This window comes from Pogoniulus pusillus, chromosome Z, assembly GCF_015220805.1.
Source record: "Pogoniulus pusillus isolate bPogPus1 chromosome Z, bPogPus1.pri, whole genome shotgun sequence".
Lineage (NCBI taxonomy): Eukaryota > Metazoa > Chordata > Aves > Piciformes > Lybiidae > Pogoniulus > Pogoniulus pusillus.
Window position 1 is genome coordinate 53400483 of NC_087309.1, and position 18990 is coordinate 53419472.

An 18990-nucleotide genomic window follows, 5' to 3' on the forward strand; every position below is an offset into this window, starting at 1 on the left:
TGAAGCTTATATTTACAGCTAGCAAAATATACAAGCAGATATTTACAGTATATACAGAAATATACAAGGTAAAAAGTAACACAGAAACACAACTCCCCTCCCAGAAACCTGAGTCCCCAGGAGGGGCTCTCAACCACCCCTGCACCTTCCCCCTACCCCTCTCAACCTTACCCCAGTCCTAAGGAAGAATGGAGGTTCGGCCAAGAGGTTAAGAAGCAAAGGTGAGTGGAGGATGTGTTAGAGAGATGTAGCTCAGTCAAAAGCCCAAGGCAGAGTGAGAAAAAATGGCAAGAGTGTTATCTAATGTTTTTCATTTCTTGTTCAGCAAGACTCTGAGGGGAGTAGACATCACCATTGTTTTCCTTTCACAGCCTATGATCTAGTTCTTCTCACCAAAACATTCTACCCTGCTTCAAACTAGCACATTCACTCATAGGTTTGCTGAGATGTATAAACACAAGAACATAAACATAGATAACACAGTGTCTCTCTGCTGCAGCTGGTGCCTGTACTTCTCTCCCTACCCTGCTGTCTGTGTAACTAATCTTTCTGCTTTCTAACTTCCCTGCCCAATCCTCCAAACTCACCTTGTACGTAAGGTAAAGTGTGGGATAAGGTAAAGGGGTGGAAAGGAGGTGGAAGGGTGGTTGAGAGCCCCTCTTTGGGACTCTGGTTTCAGGGAGGGCTGTTGTGTTTCTGTATTACTTTTTAACTTGTATATTTTTGTATATAACTGTATATAGTTGTGTATATATGTCTGTATATTGTGCTAAGCTGTAAATATGAAGCTTAATTACTTTGTTTCCAGCTTGGCTGAGTCTAGTCTGGATGATTTTCTTAAGTATGGGGGGCAGGTACCACTCAAACCATCACAGGGCAGCAGAGGCAATGGGGGAGAGAGGAGGAGCATTGGGGCTTGCAGCTTAGTTGTGCTGGAGGAAGGTTTAAGGGGGTTTCCTGTATTCAGTTGTCAAGGTCCAGATAACAGAGATTAGCAATATCTCTGTCCAGAGGAGCAAGATCTGTCCTTATGGATTTCCACGTTGTGAAATTAAGGTGCAAACAAGACCATATATCACCACAAAACTATTTATTAAAGGATAAAGTTGGACAAAACAGAAGGAGGGAGAGAGAAAGGGGAGAGAGATAAAGAGAACGATGGAGAAGAGAAAAAGGAGCAGGGAAGGAAAAGAGCTGGGATCATCTTACCCTCAGTCACAGATGGGGGGGGGAGAGAGAGAGAGAGAGAGAGAGAGATATGGGTGCGTGGCCCAGGCATGATCTTCTGTGGAGTTCTTCAGGGGTTCTTTTGGTGGTGGTGCAGCTCTGGCGGTCTGGCGGTGGTCCGCCCTTGGAGGACTGGTAGAGGTGCCACTGGTGGTCCGGTGGGAGTGCCACACTTTGGCAGGCATTCCTCCTGCCTTTTATACAGTTTTCTGCTCAGTGTCCAGCTGCAGCTTCCCAGGAAATCTTGCTGTGTACTCTCATGCATTCGCAGGGGTCCGGCGCCACCTGGGAGAGGGTCTCCGCCCCCTCCCTGGCTGTACCTGTCCATACTCTAAATACACATAAGCCTTTTCTCTTCGGGGTAGCTGAGATAAGATGTAGGCATTCTGGGCATTCCAGGCAGGCTGAGGTCCAGGAGTTTCCAAGGTGTTGTCTGTTGCTTTGCACCCCCGAGCTTTAGACCAAGCACCTGGTCTGAGACCTGGAAGTTAACAGAGACAATCTTTATCTTTGTTGGTTAGGGAGAGATGATGCAACCTTTATCTTTGTTGAGGATCAAGAGAGAGGATTTAGATTCTCACACCTGTGTATGTATTAGGTGTTAAGGATTCATGACTTCTGCATCTTTCTGTATCTCCTTTCATTATAATCCTGTATTTCTCACCAATCCAACAAGGATGTTTTAATTGACTCTTACGGTGGAGTAAAATTATATCTGTCCACTCTTTAAACCAGGACAGAAAATTGGTAGCAGAAGATGGATCATTACCCAAACTGCTGGATATCATGTAAGATCTGATATTTTTAAAGATGGGAGTATGAGACAAGTACAGCATGTCTGTATTTTCACTGGTAGAGCCTTCTTTTACAACTTCTTACAGATAAAAGAAAAGCAGTGTCTGTTGGTATCTTTCTTTGACACAGCAAATTAGCATTCTTGGACAGAAAAACCTTAAAAGTGAAGCCATTGTGTCTGCTGAGAATCACTTCTGTTCAGTTTTTGGAAGGGGTTCTGGTGTTTTGGGGTTTTTTTTGGTTTTTTTTGGAGGGGGGAGGAGATTTTTGTTTGGTATTTTTTGTTTGTTTGTCTAATTTTGTTGGTTCTGTTGTTGTTGGGTTTAGTTTTTATTGTTGTTGTTTTAAGAGTTTCTAATAGATTTATTAACAGTCTCATAGGCCAAAGGCAAATCTACATCCATTAGATCACTGTTCCATTCTGTATATGATTTCTCTCATCAGCCAATTTGCAACATCATAGAATCATAGAATCAACCAGGTTGGAAGAGACCTCCAAGATCATCCACTCCAACCTAGCACCCAGCCCTAGCCAGTCAACTAGACTATGGCACTAAGTGCCTCATCCAGTCTTTTCTTGGACACCTCCAGGGATGGTGACTCCACTGCTTCCGTGGGCAGCCCATTCCAATGGGAAATCACTCTTTCTATCAAGAACTTCCTCCTAACATCAAGCCTAGACCTCCTCCAGCACAACTTGAAACTGTGTCCCCTTGTTCTGTTGCTGGTTGCCTGGCAGAAGAGACCAACCTTCAATACATACTTACATATTAGTATGTATTGCTTTTTTGTTCTGCCCACTCGTGGGGTATACTATTCCTAATTATTCAGGGACATTTCTGAATTGCAATCCTGTAGCTTAGTGTTCACAGTTATTTTTCATCCCTGCTCTTTTTAAGTATTTGTAGAATAAAATGATTTTTCTCTTTTATGCAGTTCAGTCACTTTCACAAATAGCAGCTGGATCTTGTAACACCATAGTGTCTTCAGAGACAAAGAGTAGCCCTGTCTGTGTGCACACATCTAGGTTTACATTGGCATCACTAAGTTCACAGGGCAGGAACTGGCCTGGGAAATGCAGTTTTGATGTTCGTTCATTCTTAAACTCTGGTATGCTCTTCAGCTATTGAAATTAGTTCAGGTGTGATATGGAGAAGGCACTGCACCCATGGAGTTTAAAATAACTTCCTTTGCCCTCAAATGCAACTTTTTAATAAATTCTAGAACTGCTAAAGAGTGGTTCATTGGCAAAACTGCACAGAATCATTGTCAAGGATGTATAAACCCCCACAATTCATTATCGACAAAGTGTGTCAGCTAGGGGTGCTAGAAAGTGAATGAGGAGCAAAACAAAGCTGAATTAAATTCTAGGGCTTCATTTCATTAAAGATAATATAGCTCAGACTAGAGACAAAGAGATAATGTTGACATTTCTGGTGAAAGATCACTTTTTACTCACAGCAGCACCTGTGACATGTAATGTATAATCTTCTGCCAGGTACTATCACGTGATATGCAGCTGGCACTGACACAATCCACATATTTCCATTAATACAACCAATTTTTAATTATTTTCTGATTTAAATATTTTCCATTTTATTTTTTTTTTTACATTTAGAAATGCTTCCATTTAAATGCTCCCATTTAAATACTTCCCTGTGTTTTCCAATGCATGTTTATGTTTTGCAAAATGTATAGGATGTCACCAATTTCCTTTAAAGCCTACACAACTCTAGCAGCTAATTTGAGAGGAGAAGGACTCCGGGTAAGCACTAACCTCTGCAAGTGGAAAACAGATTGCAAAACAGTCACGATCATCAGACTGCCCAGCGGAACATCCACTACGTCCATCTTCAGTCGTACTTCCTAAGAAGTGCTTTTTGTGCATCTGGACTGCTACCTTTTGACCTTGGCCTGCAGCCAGTTCTAGTCAGCAACCTTTCCACTGTGTTAATCATTCTCCTTTCCTATCTGACCCTCATTAGGAGCAACTTGCTTCCTGTTTTGCAAGAGAAATAGGAAATCTGCTCATCCCCTCTGATGCAGTCCAAGACACTCATTACCAATAAAACACTCTGACTGTTTAGGAAGTTGAAAAGGGCCAAGAACAACATTAGAGAAAATCTGAAGTGACAGAAAACAAGAAAAATAATAGAACCTGGAAAATTCAACAGTGTTATGGGGCTGTTTCAGCTTTTCATCTTCTCCTCCTTTCAGTTTACATACCTGCTATATGAGATGCAGTCATGTGAAATCAAGTCTTGTTTTTGCGGATAAGAAAACCAAAGCCTGCTGCCACAGATTTAACTGACCTCTTGCAGAAAGTACAGGAACTCTGCAGCTTGCAAAAAAATTGGAAGACTTGCAAATGTGAAAAAAATGGCAGATGCCTATGTATCTCCATGAAAGGAAAAGCTCCTTTATTTCTTTCTCTCTCACAGAACCTCAGCAGACTGATCTCTCATTGCCCAGTCACCCTTTCACCCACAGCTGTGGTGGTTTGGTCTAGGTTTCCTGAAGAAAGCCATGGAGGCCTCCAGGAGGACTAGAGAGGTCCAGGAGTTGCACCCTATAAATTGTAATTTTGCTCTGTGATGTCAGATACAGTAATATTAAATGCAGTGATTTTACAGAATTGTCTGAATGTTATACAGTGAGAAACAAGCCATGGACATGAGTGAGTGCAGGAGTTCAGAAGTACTGATAGAGAGTTGGAAGGACCTTAGAGAATGGTGTAACAAATGTAAACAAGTGTAAGCCTGGATACTGGTTTTCACCTATCTCTGCTGACTTAGACTGCTCAGACACAATATACATGTTGTTGAGAGAATATGAAGAATCTCTATTCCAATTAGTGTGTAATCCTAACATAGCCCTAATGCAGGTGGTGTAACCAATCAGAGTCTGCATTTTGGCCATAACAAGCCCAAGCAACACTATAGGCTGGGGACTGAGTGGCTGGAGAGCAGACAGGAAGAAAGGGACCTGGGGGTACTGGTAGATAGTAGGCTGAAGATGAGCCAGCAGTGTGCCCAGGTGGCCAAGAGAGCCAATGGCATCCTGGCCTGCATCAGGAACAGTGTGGCCAGTAGGACAAGGGAGGTTATTCTTCCCCTGTACTCAGCACTGGTCAGGCCACACCTTGAGTCCTGTGTCCAGTTCTGGGCTCCTCAATTCAAGAGAGATGTTGAGGTGCTGGAACGTTCCAGAGAAGGGCAACAAAGCTGTTAAAGGGCCTGGAGCACAAACCCTGTGAGGAGAGTCTGAGGGAGCTGGGGGTGTTTAGCCTGGAGAAGAGGAGGCTCAGGGGTGACCTCATTGCTGTCTACAACTACCTGAAGGGAGGCTGTAGCCATGTGGAGGTTGGTCTCTTCTCCCAGACAACCAGTAACAGAACAAGGGGACACAGTCTCAAGTTGTGCCGGGGTAGGTATAGGCTGGATGTTAGGAGGAAGTTCTTCACTGAGAGAGTGGTTGGCATTGGAATGGGCTGCCCAGGGAGGTGTGGAGTCACCGTCCCTGGAGATGTTCAAGCAAAGACTGGATGAGGCACTTAGTGCCATGGTCTAGTTGACTGGCTAGGGCTGGGTGCTAGGTTGGACTGGATGATCTTGGAAGTCTCTTCCAACCTGGTTGGTTCTATGGTTCTATGATTCTATGATTCTATGATTTGTAACCTTCTTATGTAGCCTTCTGATAGAAAGTATATAAGCCCACGCTTGGGTGCAATAAACGGATTGGATTTGGAGCTCACTTATGTTAAGCTTTTTTCCCCATCTCCTTGCCCCTTTTTACCAATGGTAAACAGCCTGTGACAATTCAATCCCGTAATCCTGCTATCACTTTCTAAGTGAGCAGCAAAGACAAATCTCTCTCTTTTCTCTCCTCTTTTTCAGCTCTTCATGAGTCCTTATCTGGTAAACCCAGGGGGGATTAACCTGCCTGTGGCCTTCAAGGCTGCAGTGCATTTTTGTGGTTTAGTTTGGTTGGGAGGAAGATTTTTGGGGAATTCTCATGTATCCTATATCTCATGTATCCTGTATCTGTATTCAGTGTTAAGGATTCATGTATTCCGAAACTTTTTTCCCTGTACATCTTTAAATACATTTTTCTGTATTCCTCTCTAATTTCAGTCTGAGCATTTATATTTTGCTTCCTTCAGGAGTAAAACAATTATTTATGTCTGCTCTCTAAAACTTCAAAAACAGCCTTCGAGCAATACTGAGGATTTCTCTTCTCACTGCACCTTTCAGGCACACTGCTAGCCTGCTCATTCCCAGGGCTGCAGGTTCTGCCTTCACCATGCTGTGGAACCAGTGGTTGCCACCAACAGGTCTAGCCTGACTTATTCAGAGTTGCTGTGGAGCTGGCTGGGGCAGAAAACAAAGCTATTGTTTGGAGGCTCAAGTTTATCATGCAGACCCTTCTTTGCCCCCTCATGAGGTGTAGCCTCATGGTTGTTGTTTCTCTTTTTTCTTTTTCTGGCAAAGATTATTTAGTCTATGTAACTTCATTATTGAAGATTTTTCATATCTCTTTGTACCTCTTTTCCTTGTATAGAAAGAGAATATCTGAATTCTTAAGTTTGTTCACATAGTCAAATTTCCTGTCCAGCTTTTCTTGAAGCAATGAACTTAGTCTGTCTCACCACAGACAAAATACTGCAATGCTCCAACTACAAAACTAAAACATGCAAATCAGTAAGTAGAGACCAATAAATAGCAAATAAGAAGTAAAACACATTCCCCCCAACATAAGTGTTTTGGCACGTACTGGAAATACAGGATAGCTGTTTCTATATATTCATATGAAACTGTTAGATGAAGGGGGAAACAAATTTCAGGAAGAGCTTTCATGAACACTTGAAACAACGAGGCACGAAGTGAAGGTGCTCTCAGAGACGGTCATGCACTGGGACTCCCTGCATCAGGGAGATGAACCAGTGGACTTCATACCAGCCATGACAGCTCTCAGTTATATGCCTGTTTAAACAGTGTATGTTAATCTGTTTCTGCCACATGCTTTTGCTTTTGTAGTTACTTTTCTGGAAGAGCAGCTAGTGTGGCCATCCAGAGACACCAGCTGTGCTGTGGCTCTAAATGATCTTGCTCCACCCCACTTGTATTCTGTGCCCCAGCTTCCACTATTGCCTTCCCTGCACACACTCCTAGCCCCAACACACAGCTTTACCCATCCTGGTGACTGCTTTTCTCTGTCGCAACTGGGCCAGCTCCATTAAAATCCCAACTTTGTGAAAGCAGTGGCTAAACTAACATCTTTCTATGAACTCTCTCCCCTGACAAACATGCACCTGCACACACACCTAAGTGGCAGTTCATAATAGTGGGAATTTGTTCCACTTCATGACTTATCCAGTGGAGCAGGTCTTATAAGGGAAGGATATGTTTGTTATGCTCATCAGTTGCTTTTGCAGAAAAATGTTGGCGATATTTTGCAGCTTGAGCCTTGCTAAGCTGTATAGGCAGGTCAGATGAATGTTGCAATACCCACCAGACTCAGGTTAAGCAGCAAGCTCCTGGACACTCCTCAAACCCATTTGGAGCTAATAAACTCCTTTATGGACCAAGCAAAGCATGCACATGCTTTATGCCAAACTCTTGGGCTGACTGCTCCAAGTTCATGGATGGAAACATCTAGTGCTTAAACATGTGAGTCCTTTATTATTTAGCCTGAAACCTTTCAGACATTGATATTCTTCAGGCAGAAGGAAAAAGGGCAGACAGAGGGTAAAAGTGAGATGAAACTCCTCTCAGCCACAGTTGGTAGTTACTTACATACATTTTCTCTCCCGTGTCAATGTATGTATGTATGTACATGTGTAGATAGAGATTTACCATAGATACCTCTTTATGTCCATCCTGGCTCATCCTCATCATTACTTACTTCCCTATCTACACCTTATGAAAATATGAGGAGGAAAGATTTGCCACTATACAGATCGTGATCAAGGTTTGAAGATACCTAAGTGGAACATGTACAAGATTTTTGTGCATCCAAGTATCTGGAAATTTCATGTATTTAAATATGTCTGTGGATTACTATTGTGTATAATGATTCTGAGGTATCAGTCTGTGATGTCCTCATGCCAGAGAGTCACAAGGATATTGCCAGCCTGCTAATTTACTGGCAAGGTGTTTTCTTTCTTGTCCTGATTAAACTGAGTATAGAACAGGAAACTCCATGTGAATGTGAGTTTCAAATACCAAGATCAGAACAAATAAACAGGCAGCTCCTGGTGAAGGAAAAATTGGCTTACAGAAAACATGGTCTGAAGCAACTTAGAGAAGGCATTGCATAGTGGGAAGCACTCAGCTCACATCACCTATTTTATCATATCAGCCATAGATTAGCTGGCACTGATTCATGATCTTGCCTGTATCTGAAGGGGTGCCACACTTTCTTGATGCCACACTTCCTTGATGCTGTGTAGGTTGTTGCAATCAAGGGCAGAAAGAACAGGACTGTATCAGCTTTGACAGGGGTTTGCTCTGAAATGGAGACCTGTCCAAGTCTCTCCTTACCTGAATGCCTTCCTTAACACAGGCAGCATGTGGTCTTGTTATATTTTCACTTTTGCACTGTCATGAGCAATCCATCTTAGAAAAAGACTAATCATTAAATTGTTTTATGAGGTTTATTCTTGATGTTGAACATTCTGGTAGACCCCCAAAATAAGTGACAACAGCTTTGCAGATTATGTAGAGCTAAAGACGCAGAAATGGTGGTGGGAGCTTGAAATACATGCATTTAACCTGAATAAGTGACAGCTTTGCACAAACTACTGTTTCCTTAAAAATACATGAACATACACCCCATTCAGATAAACACATGGCAGAAAAATTCAGTGCAGGCATGAAAAATTAGTCCCTTCAGGATTTGCACAAATGATCAAGTGCATGTAGACCCAAGCAGTGTATTATGAAGTTGGGATCTCTGGGATGAGATTTAACATTTCGTCCCATCTGGGAAGAGATTTAACAAGGCCAAGTTCTACGCTTTGGCCACAACAACCCCGAGCAGTGCTACAGGATGGGGACAGAGTGGCTGGAGAGCAGCCAGACAGAAAGGGATCTGGGGGTGCTGATTGATACCTGCCTGAACATGAGCCAGCAGTGTGCCCAGGTGGCCAAGAGAGCCAGTGGCATCCTGGCCTGCATCAGGAACGGTGTGGTCAGCAGGAGCAGGGAGGTCATTCTGCCCCTGTACTCAACACTGGTCAGGCCACACCTGGAGTACTGTGTCCAATTCTGGGCCTCTCAATTCAAAAGAGATGTTGAAATACTGGAATGTGTCCAGACAAAGATGACAAAGCTAGTGAAAGGCCTGGAGCACAGCCCTGTAAGGAGAAGCTGAGGAAAATGGGTTGTTTAGCCTGGAGGAAGAGGAGGCTCAGGGGTGACCTCACTGATGTCTACACCTATGAAGGGAGGCTGTAGCTAGGTGGGGGTTGCTCTCTTCTCTCAGGCAGCCAGCAACAGAACAAGACGACACAAGTCCTCCAACAGACACAAGAGGAACAAGTCTCAAGTTGTGGTGGGGAGGTATAGGCTGGATGTTAGGAGGAAGTTCTTCACAGAGAGAGTGATTTGCCATTGGAATGGGCTGCCCAGGGAGGTGGTGGAGGCACCGTCCCTGGAGGTGTTCAAGGAAACACTGGATAAGGCACTTAGTGCCATGGTCTAGTTGATTGGATAGGGTTGGGTGGTAGATTGGACTGGATGATCTTGGAGGTCTCTTCCAATCTGGTTGATTCTATGTTTCTAGGTTTTATTGCATTGACTACTGCTCCCCTAGACTGTGATGGTGAAATAAAGAGCCCACCATATGTAAGGTGAAATAATTCTACAATCCATGGCAGAAAATTCTCATAATAATTTGACATGTAACCCATCTTGCTGATATCATCCAACTACAACTCCAACAAACTCATCATCAAATAGTCCCCTGGTTTGGCTTTCTCACAGTTTGTAAGGGAGGACTAGGCAAGGTCTACTGAGTTACTCCATTGTTAAAAATGTTCAGAAACTTGATTAGTAATGTTCCAAATCAGGTAGCATTAATAGGAAAGTCAAATTCTTGTTATGGAGTCTGCATACGAGTGGATACCCTCTCCAAGAGTAGATACACAGGCTGATTCTGAAGACCTTTTTTTTTTTTTAAATTGGAGGAATCAGAGAATCAGAGAATCAGTCAGGGTTGGAAGAATCGTGTAGTTCCAAACCCCTTGCCATGGGCAGGGACACCCTATCCTAGATCAGGCTGGCCACAGCCTCATCCAGCCTGGCCTTAAACACCTCCAGGGATGGGGCCTCAACCACCTCCCTGGGCAACCCATTCCAGGCTCTCACCACTCTCATGCCCAACAACTTTCTCTTCATGTCCAGCCTGAAGCAATACTTAGGCCTAAAATCTGTTGATAGCAAACATCTCTGAATGTTAGATGTCTAAGTATATTTGGAGAGCTGATCCTGAATGTCTTTGAATATCATTTTGGAAATCAGTCAATAAAAAGTTGCTGGAAGAGATGACAGAATAATGATAAGGGAACCAGAGAACAACTGCAGAAATTAAGATTTCCTATGTTCTTCTCTGACATTCTGTATGTTTGATTTCTTCCATGGTATATACTAAATTTATTAATTATATTGTATTGCAAACTAGAAATTATCCTTTTACAAAGGACTATTAAAATACCAGCTGAATAATGTGTTAGAGACAGAAGGAGACCAAAATCCAATGAAAGATGAAAATGCATGATTTAGAAAGGAGCATGTTTTCCCTTATAACTTTTCACAGAGGTCTATGAACAGGGCTTGCTTGCTTTCCTTTCTTTCTTTCTTTCTCTCTCTTTCTTTCTTTCTTTCTTTCTTTCTTTCTTTCTTTCTTTCTTTCTTTCTTTCTTTCTTTCTTTCTTTCTTTCTTTCTTTCTTTCTTTCTTTCTTTCTTTCTTTCTTTCTTTCTTTCTTTCTCTCTTCTTTCTTTCTTTCTTTCTTTCTTTCTTTCTTTCTTTCTTTCTTTCTTTCTTTCTTTCTCTCTTTCTCTCTTTCTCTCTCTCTTTCTCTCTTTCTCTCTTTCTCTCTCTCTTTCTCTCTTTCTCTCTCTCTTTCTCTCTTTCTCTCTTTTCTTTCTTTCTTTCTTTCTTTCTCTCTTCTTTCTTTATTTCTTTCTTTCTTTCTTTCTTTCTTTCTTTCTTTCTTTCTTTCTTTCTTTCTTTCTTCTTTCTTTCTCTCTTTCTCTCTTTCTCTTCTTTCTCTCTTTCCTTCTTTCTCTCTTTCTTCTTTCTTTCTTTCTTTCTTTCTTTCTTTCTTTCTTTCTTTCTTTCTTTCTTTCTTTCTTTCTTTCTTTCTTTCTTTCTTTCCTTTCTTTCTTTCTTCTTTCTTTCTTTCTTTCTTTCTTCTTTCTTTCTTTCTTTCTTTCTTTTCTTTCTTTCTTTCTTTCTTTCTTCTTTCTTTCTTTCTTTCTTTCTTTCTTTCTTTCTTTCTTTCTTTCTTTCTTTCTTCTTTCTTTCCTCTTCTTTCTTTCTTCTTTCTTCTTCTTTCTTTCTTCTTTCTTTCTTTCTTTCTTTCTTTCTTTCTTTCTTTCTTTCTTTCTTTCTTTCTTTCTTTCTTTCTTCTTTCTTTCTTTCTTTCTTTCTTTCTTTCTTTCTTTCTTTCTTTCTTTCTTTCTTTCTTTCTTTCTTTCTTTCTTTCTCTTTCTTTCTTTCTTTCTTTCTTTCTTTCTTCTTTCTTTCTTTCTTTCTTTCTTTCTTTCTTTCTTTCTTTCTTTCTTTCTTTCTTTCTTTCTTTCTTTCTTTCTTTCTTTCTTCTTTCTTTCTTTCTTTCTTTCTTTCTTTCTTTCTTTCTTTCTTTCTTTCTTTCTTTCTTTCTTTCTTTCTTTCTTTCTTTCTTTCTTTCTTTCTTTCTTTCTTTCTTTCTCTCTTTCTTTCTTTCTTTCTTTCTTTCTTTCTTTCTTTCTTTCTTTCTTTCTTTCTTTCTTTCTTTCTTTCTTTCTTTCTTTCTTCTTTCTTTCTTTCTTTCTTTCTTTCTTTCTTTCTTTCTTTCTTTCTTTCTTTCTTTCTTTCTTTCTTTCTTTCTTTCTTTCTTTCTTTCTTTCTTTCTTTCTTTCTTTCTTTCTTTCTCTCTTTCCTTCTTTCTTTCTTTCTTTCTTTCTTTCTTTCTTTCTTTCTTTCTTTCTTTCTTTCTTTCTTTCTTTCTTTCTTTCTTTCTTTCTTTCTTTCTTTCTCTCTTTCCTTCTTTCTTTCTTTCTTTCTTTCTTTCTTTCTTTCTTTCTTTCTTTCTTTCTTTCTTTCTTTCTCTCTTTCTCTCTTTCTTTCTTTCTTTCTTTCTTTCTTTCTTTCTTTCTTTCTTTCTTTCTTTCTTTCTTTCTTTCTTTCTTTCTTTCTTTCTTTCTTTCTCTCTTTCTCTCTTTCTCTCTTTCCCTCTTTCCCTCTTTCCCTCTTTCTCTCTTTCTCTCTCTCTTTCTCTCTTTCTCTCTTTCTTTCTTTCTTTCTTTCTTTCTTTCTTTCTTTCTTTCTTTCTTTCTTTCTTTCTTTCTTTCTTTCTTTCTTTCTTTCTTTCTTTCTTTCTTTCTTTCTTTCTCTCTTTCTTTCTTTCTTTCTTTCTTTCTTTCTTTCTTTCTTTCTTTCTTTCTTTCTCTCTCTCTCTCTCTCTCTCTTTTTCTTTCTTTCTTTTCAAAACAACTAAATGCAGATTGCAGTCACAAGAGCAAAGTAAATTATTGCTGTTTGCAACTCATGGTGAATACAACAGTCCAGCACACTCTCTGGAGAAGGCAGCGGCAAAGGAATAGTGCAGGAAATAGGTTTGAGGTTACAAATTAATCTCCAGAGTTTCTGCATATCTTGAAGAGTTAATGAGTACTTTAAAACTGCCTCTTCCTCCTAGTTGTTCAAAGGCCAGTTGTTCATGATACATACAAAACACCAGCACCTGAAGATGAGAAGCACAGCTGAGACAGCCAGCAAACAAAGAGTAGAGATGAAACAAGCTCTGTGTTTGCTGGGAAAGATGCCAAAAGCTGTTTTCACCTTCTTGCGTCTTTTTGTGCTCTTACTCGGTTTTACCACTATTTGCCTGGGAGTCCTTTGCACTTCCACAAATTCCTCCACCTCCACATGCAGATGTGGAAATAGCAAGCTGGTGTTTTACTGCCTGTTAGCTTTGGGGTTCTTTCTTCTTGTGACTGGCATTTTCTGGAGCACTTTCCATGAAGTCTTGAAATACAGGGGTCAAAGCAGCATCCTCAGGCAAAACCACAGGCATGGAGAGCTACGTGTCAGCACCATAGACAGGTAGGCATGGCAGAATGCTGCTACTGAACTGGGAGGGAATCATGCTAGTTTGTATACATACTGTGAGGAGAAAAAAGCAGTGCAAAGTTCTTACAAAGATAAAATAAAAAATGCATCACTGTTATCTTGTTTCTGTGGAGAGAATCGTAGCCTGAAATCTTATTTGCTAGAGCAAGCAGCAATGTGCAGAGAGCAATTTGTCAAAAAAAGAAAATTATATATATATATATATATATACACTTTAGGAATATACATTTATATATGTATACTTTAGGAAATGTGGCCGTTTGCACAGACAGGTACAAAACTATGCATGGAGGAAGCAGGTGCAGCTACACTGACTTCATGGAGATTCTGTGATTCCATCTAAACAGACAATTCCAGATGCACTGCTGTGAAATGTGTACTAATATTACTTGTTGCCAGTGAGATGTGCAGGGAGCTTTCTCCTAATAGGGTCCCTGCTAATGTTTTCCTGTATAACTGCCTTTACTATTTCACAGTATCACAGTATCACATAGTATCATCAGGGTTGGAAGAGACCTCACAGATCATCAAGTCCAACCCTTTACCACAGAGCTCCTAAAAAAGTGTGACATTTTTTAGAAAGAATGTTCCTTCAACTGGCTCTAGGCCTGACAAAAGTCTTTAGCAGGGTCACTAGATACAAATTACTTTTCCCTCACTGTTGTGGAAACCACATCAAAAAACAGCAACGATGAATTCTATAAAAGCAGTGTTCACCACATCTTGTTTAGATAAGCAGAAAGGCATAATATATTTTTAAACTGTAGAAAAGTATTATTATTATTATTGTTGCTATTGTCATCATTATGGTGATTGATTTATTAATAAATAACTCAATAATTTAACCTATTTCAGATAGTGATTCCTGCTTCTTTCAAATCAAACTTTTCTTGGCCAGTGCCAGTTGTTGAAATTCTTACACACATGAGTGTTTGTGTGCCATGAATGGGACCCCACATGGGGAAGGGTCTTCTTTTTTAGAATGCTGAGTTTTAGTAAAATATTTTGTATAAAGACACAGCTACTGATCCCAGCTATGCCAGTTGTTGTCTTTTACTATATCTCACTGCCCTGAAACTACTTAGTTTTTCATTTAAAGTTTATACCTCCTCGAAACTTTGAAAACACAACAGACAAAGCATCAGATCAAGCTTAGAATCATAGAATCATAGAATCAACCAGGTTGGAAGAGACCCCCTAGATCATCCAGTCCAACCTATCACTCAGCCCTATCCAGTCAACTAGACCATGGCACTAAGTGCCTCATCCAGGCTTTTCTTGAACACCTCCAGGGACGGTGCCTCCACCACCTCCCTGGGCAGCCCATTCCAATGGCAAATCACTCTCTCTGACAAGAACTTCCTCCTAACATCCAGCCTATACTTCCCCCAGCAAAGCTTGCTGAGATCACATTTCATCATGGTGGGTTTTTTTGTTTTGTTGTTTTTTTATTGTTTCATTTGTTTTTGTTTGTTTGGGGTTTTTTCAGGCCTGAATTCTATCCTCCCTCCTACGAAGACAGCATCGATCCTGAAAAACAGACTTTTCCACTGCCACTTGCCTTCACACTAAAAGAGCGAGAAGTCATCCATATCCCTCCACTACCATATAGTGAAAGCAGCACAGAGTTCATCAGTGAAACTTATGAGCAGGAACAGCCACCACCATATGAATTATCTGTGCAACAGCTACAGCAGCAGCAAAGATGGGACCAAGACTCAATCCTCAAAGCAAAGTCACATTTGCATCCATCCACACTCGAAAATAGTTACCAATGGAATACAGACTACCAAGAGACCTCAGACAGAGCAATGCCTGTCAGAACATGTCAGACAGGCAGTGAGTAAAATCTTGTATCTGTGAAGCAGGGAAAATTAAAAATCTGTGCCAGTGATGCCTAAAAGCACACCACTTGGGAAGAAACTGACCAGGAAAAGATCAGGAGAACTTGTGTGTTTGAATGGAGTGAGAGGGGATTTGTACAAAGAGGTATGTCAAAGCTCAGTATTTCAAAGCAGAATCAATCTTCATAGAGATAAAAATTATCAGCCTGGAAAAGAGAAGGCTTCAAGGATACCCTGTAGTGTCCAGAAAAGGGCCTACAAGAAGGATGAGGAGGGACTATTTACAAGGCCTTGTAATGACAGGACAAGAACTAATGGGTTTAAACTGGAAGAAGGGGGACTTAAACTAGATGTTAAGAAGAAGTCCTTTACAGTGAGGGTGGTGAAACACTGGAACAGGTTGCCCATGGAAGCTGTGGATGGTGCCTCCCTGGAGGTGTTCAAGCTCAGGTTGGATGAGGCCTTGAGTGACCTGTTCTAGTGAGAAGTGTCCCTGCCTATGGTGGAGAGGGGGGTTGGAACTCGATGATCTTTGACATCCCTTCCAACCTAAACCATTCTATGATTCTGTGATTCTATGATCAGGCTATATCTTACATAAGTCAATACCACTGGCAGCAGGAGTTTCTTTTATTACAAGACAAATGAAGCATCATGCTGTTATCAGTCTTACATGCCTTGTTTCTCATAAATAGTTTGGCTGAAGGTCCTTTTCCGTGGTTTTGTAACATCAGCTGATTCAGGAAACTGAGCCTCTGTATGGAAACTGTAAATTATTTGCTGTAAGTCATTATTTTTGTTCTGTATGCTTTTCAAGCTACCTGTTTTATTTTCATGTACTAATAGCTGTTATTTTAATACTGAATTAATGAATAAATTTTGGATTTAAAACAAATGCCTTTTGTTTGCTTATATGATGCAAGGTATCCTTGATTCAGGCTAAGCGTAGAATACGATATACATCCTAGCTGCTAAACATCTAGGTTATGCCCACAGCTCCTCAGAGGGAACTAACAACTGAAGGGAGGAAGAAACTTCTCTGAATCCTCTGTGCTGTCTCTAAAAGCAACTGTTTCCATTGCATCTTGAGACTGTGGGAAAGCCCTGCAGAGGGACCTGGACAGGCTGGATGGGTGGGCGGAGGCCAATGGGATGAGATTTAACAAGACCAAGTGCAGGGTTCTGCACTTTGGCCACAACAACCCCAAGCAGCACTACAGGCTGGGGACTGAGTGGCTGGAGAGCAGCCAGGAGGAAAGGCACCTGGGGGTACTGGTAGATAGTAGCTGAAGATGAGGCAGCAGTGTGCCCAGGTGGCCAAGAGAGCCAATGGCATCCTGGCCTGCATCAGGAACAGTGTGGCCAGTAGGACAAGGGAGGTTATTCTGCCCCTGTACTCAGCACTGGTCAGGCCACACCTTGAGTCCTGTGTCCAGTTCTGGGCTCCTCAATTCAAGAGAGATGTTGAGGTGCTGGAATGTGTCCAGAGAAGGGCGACAAAGCTGATGAAGGGCCTGGAACACAAACCCTATGAGGAGAGTCTGAGGGAGCTGGGGGTGTTTAGCCTGGAGAAGAGGAGGCTCAGGGCTGATCTCATTGCTGTCGACAACTACCTGAAGGGAGGTTGTAGCAGGTGGGGGTTGGTCTCTTCTCCCAGGCAACCAGCAACAGAACAAGGGGATTGGCATTGGAATGGGCTGCCCAGGGAGGTGGTGGAGGCACCGTCCCTGGGGGTCTTCAAGAAAACAAAAGCCTGGATGAGGCACTTAGTGCCATGGTCTAGTTGACTGGCTAGGGCTGGGTGCTAGGTTGGACTGGATGATCTTGGAGGTCTCTTCCAACCTGGTTGATTCTATGATTCTATGATTCCATGATAAAGGGTCAACCCTCCTGGGGGAGTGGTCTTGACTCTTACTCCTAACTCCTCCTCGGGGGTGCATCCAACCCTTTCTGCAGGTGTAGCAGTTAGCCCACTCCCACTTCCCATCTAGCCCCCTATAAAAACAGAGGAACTTCCTGATTTGCTCTCTCTTGCCCTGCCTCCCTGTTTGAGAGCACTATTCTCCTGTTCCTCTTTGTTTTACCACGTGGCCATCAACCCATGAGGTGGATAAACTCATTGCCATCCATCTGATTGTGTATATATATATATATGTATATATATAAGTATATGTATATAAACTTGTCTTCCCTTCCCTATACCTCTTTGTAACTCCCCTACCTCAAATACCTTTTATGTATTGTTAAAGTTTTCTCTTTTAACTTACAAATCAAAGTGAGACTTCAGGTGTGTTTTACCTTTTTCTTTCTACATCTAATTTCCTTTCTTTGAAAAAGTTGGGGAAGAGAGAAAGGCATCCTATAAATTGTTATTTCCTCTATTAACTATATTTGGGTCTCTGGAAAGTTTAAACTAGAACTGAGACAGGCAACTGGAAAGGGTCCTCTGTCCTATTTATAACACAAATGGCCTTGTGGTTTGGTAACTAGTGCCATAAAGAGGCTTGGACTCATCCTTTGTATTTTACAAGTTTTGTGCCTTCCACAAAAAGTTCCTGAGACAAATTTGTGCACAGGCCACTGTCACCTGTAATTCCAGATGACAAGAAAGAATACTAGAGGGTTCACTGAGATTTGGACCTGCAATATTGACTGTAAGTGGACATTTGCTTAGCCTTAGAATCAGAAAATAGTTTGGGTTGAAAGAGGCCTTTAAAAGCCTTGAAGTCTACTGTCCTCTGCTTAGGTGACATCTTCAGATAGATCAGGTTGCTCAGAGTCCTACCCAATCTGACCTTGAACATGTCAGAATTTGTGGTGGAACCTGACCACAGGGGTGGAGTCACCATCCCTGGGGGTGTTCAAGCACCGTGTGGACCTGGTGCTTAGGGACAGGCTTTAGTGTAGACCTCTCAATGCTGGGTTGAAGGTAGGACTGGATGAGCATTGAGGTCTCTTCTACCACCTCTCTGGGCAAATTATAACTGTTTTTGTTGCAGAATGAGCAAGACAGAAAACTTATCACAATTTCCAGATGCCCACATACCCCATGACAACATTAGCATTGCATATACATCAGAAATGCAAGCCATGATGCTAACAATGACTACAGCCAGGGAAGTGGTAATTACATAATTTCTCTTTTCCAAAGACTTTCATCCTTTATATGAAGGATGAAATGTGTTGGATAAACACAGAGAAGGATAAAATGTGTTGGATAAACTACAGAGAAATTAAAATCAATTCAAGATGGGTTGAGGAAGAAAAATGTGTTAAAATGATCACACAGTAAAAAAGAGACACTGAAAAAGAGAGGCTGACAGAAGATGCCATCAGCCTACAAAGACTTGTCAAAGTGACTGAGAAGAGACACAACAAGCAGAAGATCAGTAAAAGTCAAAGGAACACTGTACACTATTTCAAAAAAATGATGAAGCTCTTAAGTGGCCTTGTTATGGTCTTACCTCCCTGCAATACCAGACCAACACCCTGAAACGCTTTGCTTTTTGGATGCAGGTCCTGAAAGCCATGCGCATCTCACAAGTGTTGGTATAAGGATTCATAGGCTGATTAACCAGGAGAGCTGCTATCGTGCAATGCTTATCCAGTGCAAGTTCAACTTGAGTGGGATGTGACTGAGACTACAGGTAGCTCTGAAAGCAGCTGCTTCAGGAGTACTGCTGAAGGTTACTCTTGGACCAGTTTGCTACAGAAAACGATGTTCAGATTCTTTCAACATAGTTTATCAGAAAGAGTTAATCCTCTCTTCCTTTTCTCCAGTCTCAG

General features: G+C 41.4%; 2 protein-coding genes across 2 annotated transcripts in view; one reads left to right on the plus strand and one right to left on the minus strand.

Moving 5' to 3' along the window:
• Positions 1 to 1309: 1309 nt before the first annotated feature.
• PGM5 (phosphoglucomutase 5) overlaps positions 1310 to 18990 on the minus strand; it is a 123047-nt gene continuing 105366 nt past the window's right edge. Inside the window, exon 11 of the mRNA XM_064176447.1 lies at positions 1310 to 1708. Within this exon, the coding sequence (XP_064032517.1) occupies positions 1559 to 1708 (150 nt within the window). The 3' untranslated portion in view covers positions 1310 to 1558. The remainder of the gene's footprint in view (positions 1709 to 18990) is intronic.
• Positions 12978 to 16047, plus strand: TMEM252 (transmembrane protein 252). Its single transcript, XM_064140402.1, has 2 exons — positions 12978 to 13333; positions 14850 to 16047. The coding sequence occupies exons 1-2, from the start codon at positions 12978 to 12980 to the stop codon at positions 15205 to 15207; spliced, it is 714 nt and encodes a 237-aa protein (XP_063996472.1). The 3' UTR covers positions 15208 to 16047.

Coding starts and splice junctions, on each gene's coding strand:
- TMEM252 (XM_064140402.1), top strand. CDS start 12,978: ATGAGAAGCACAGCTGAGACAGCCAGCAAACAAAGAGTAGAGATGAAA. Junction 13,334..14,849: donor CGTGTCAGCACCATAGACAG/GTAGGCATGGCA, acceptor GGGTTTTTTCAG/GCCTGAATTCTATCCTCCCT.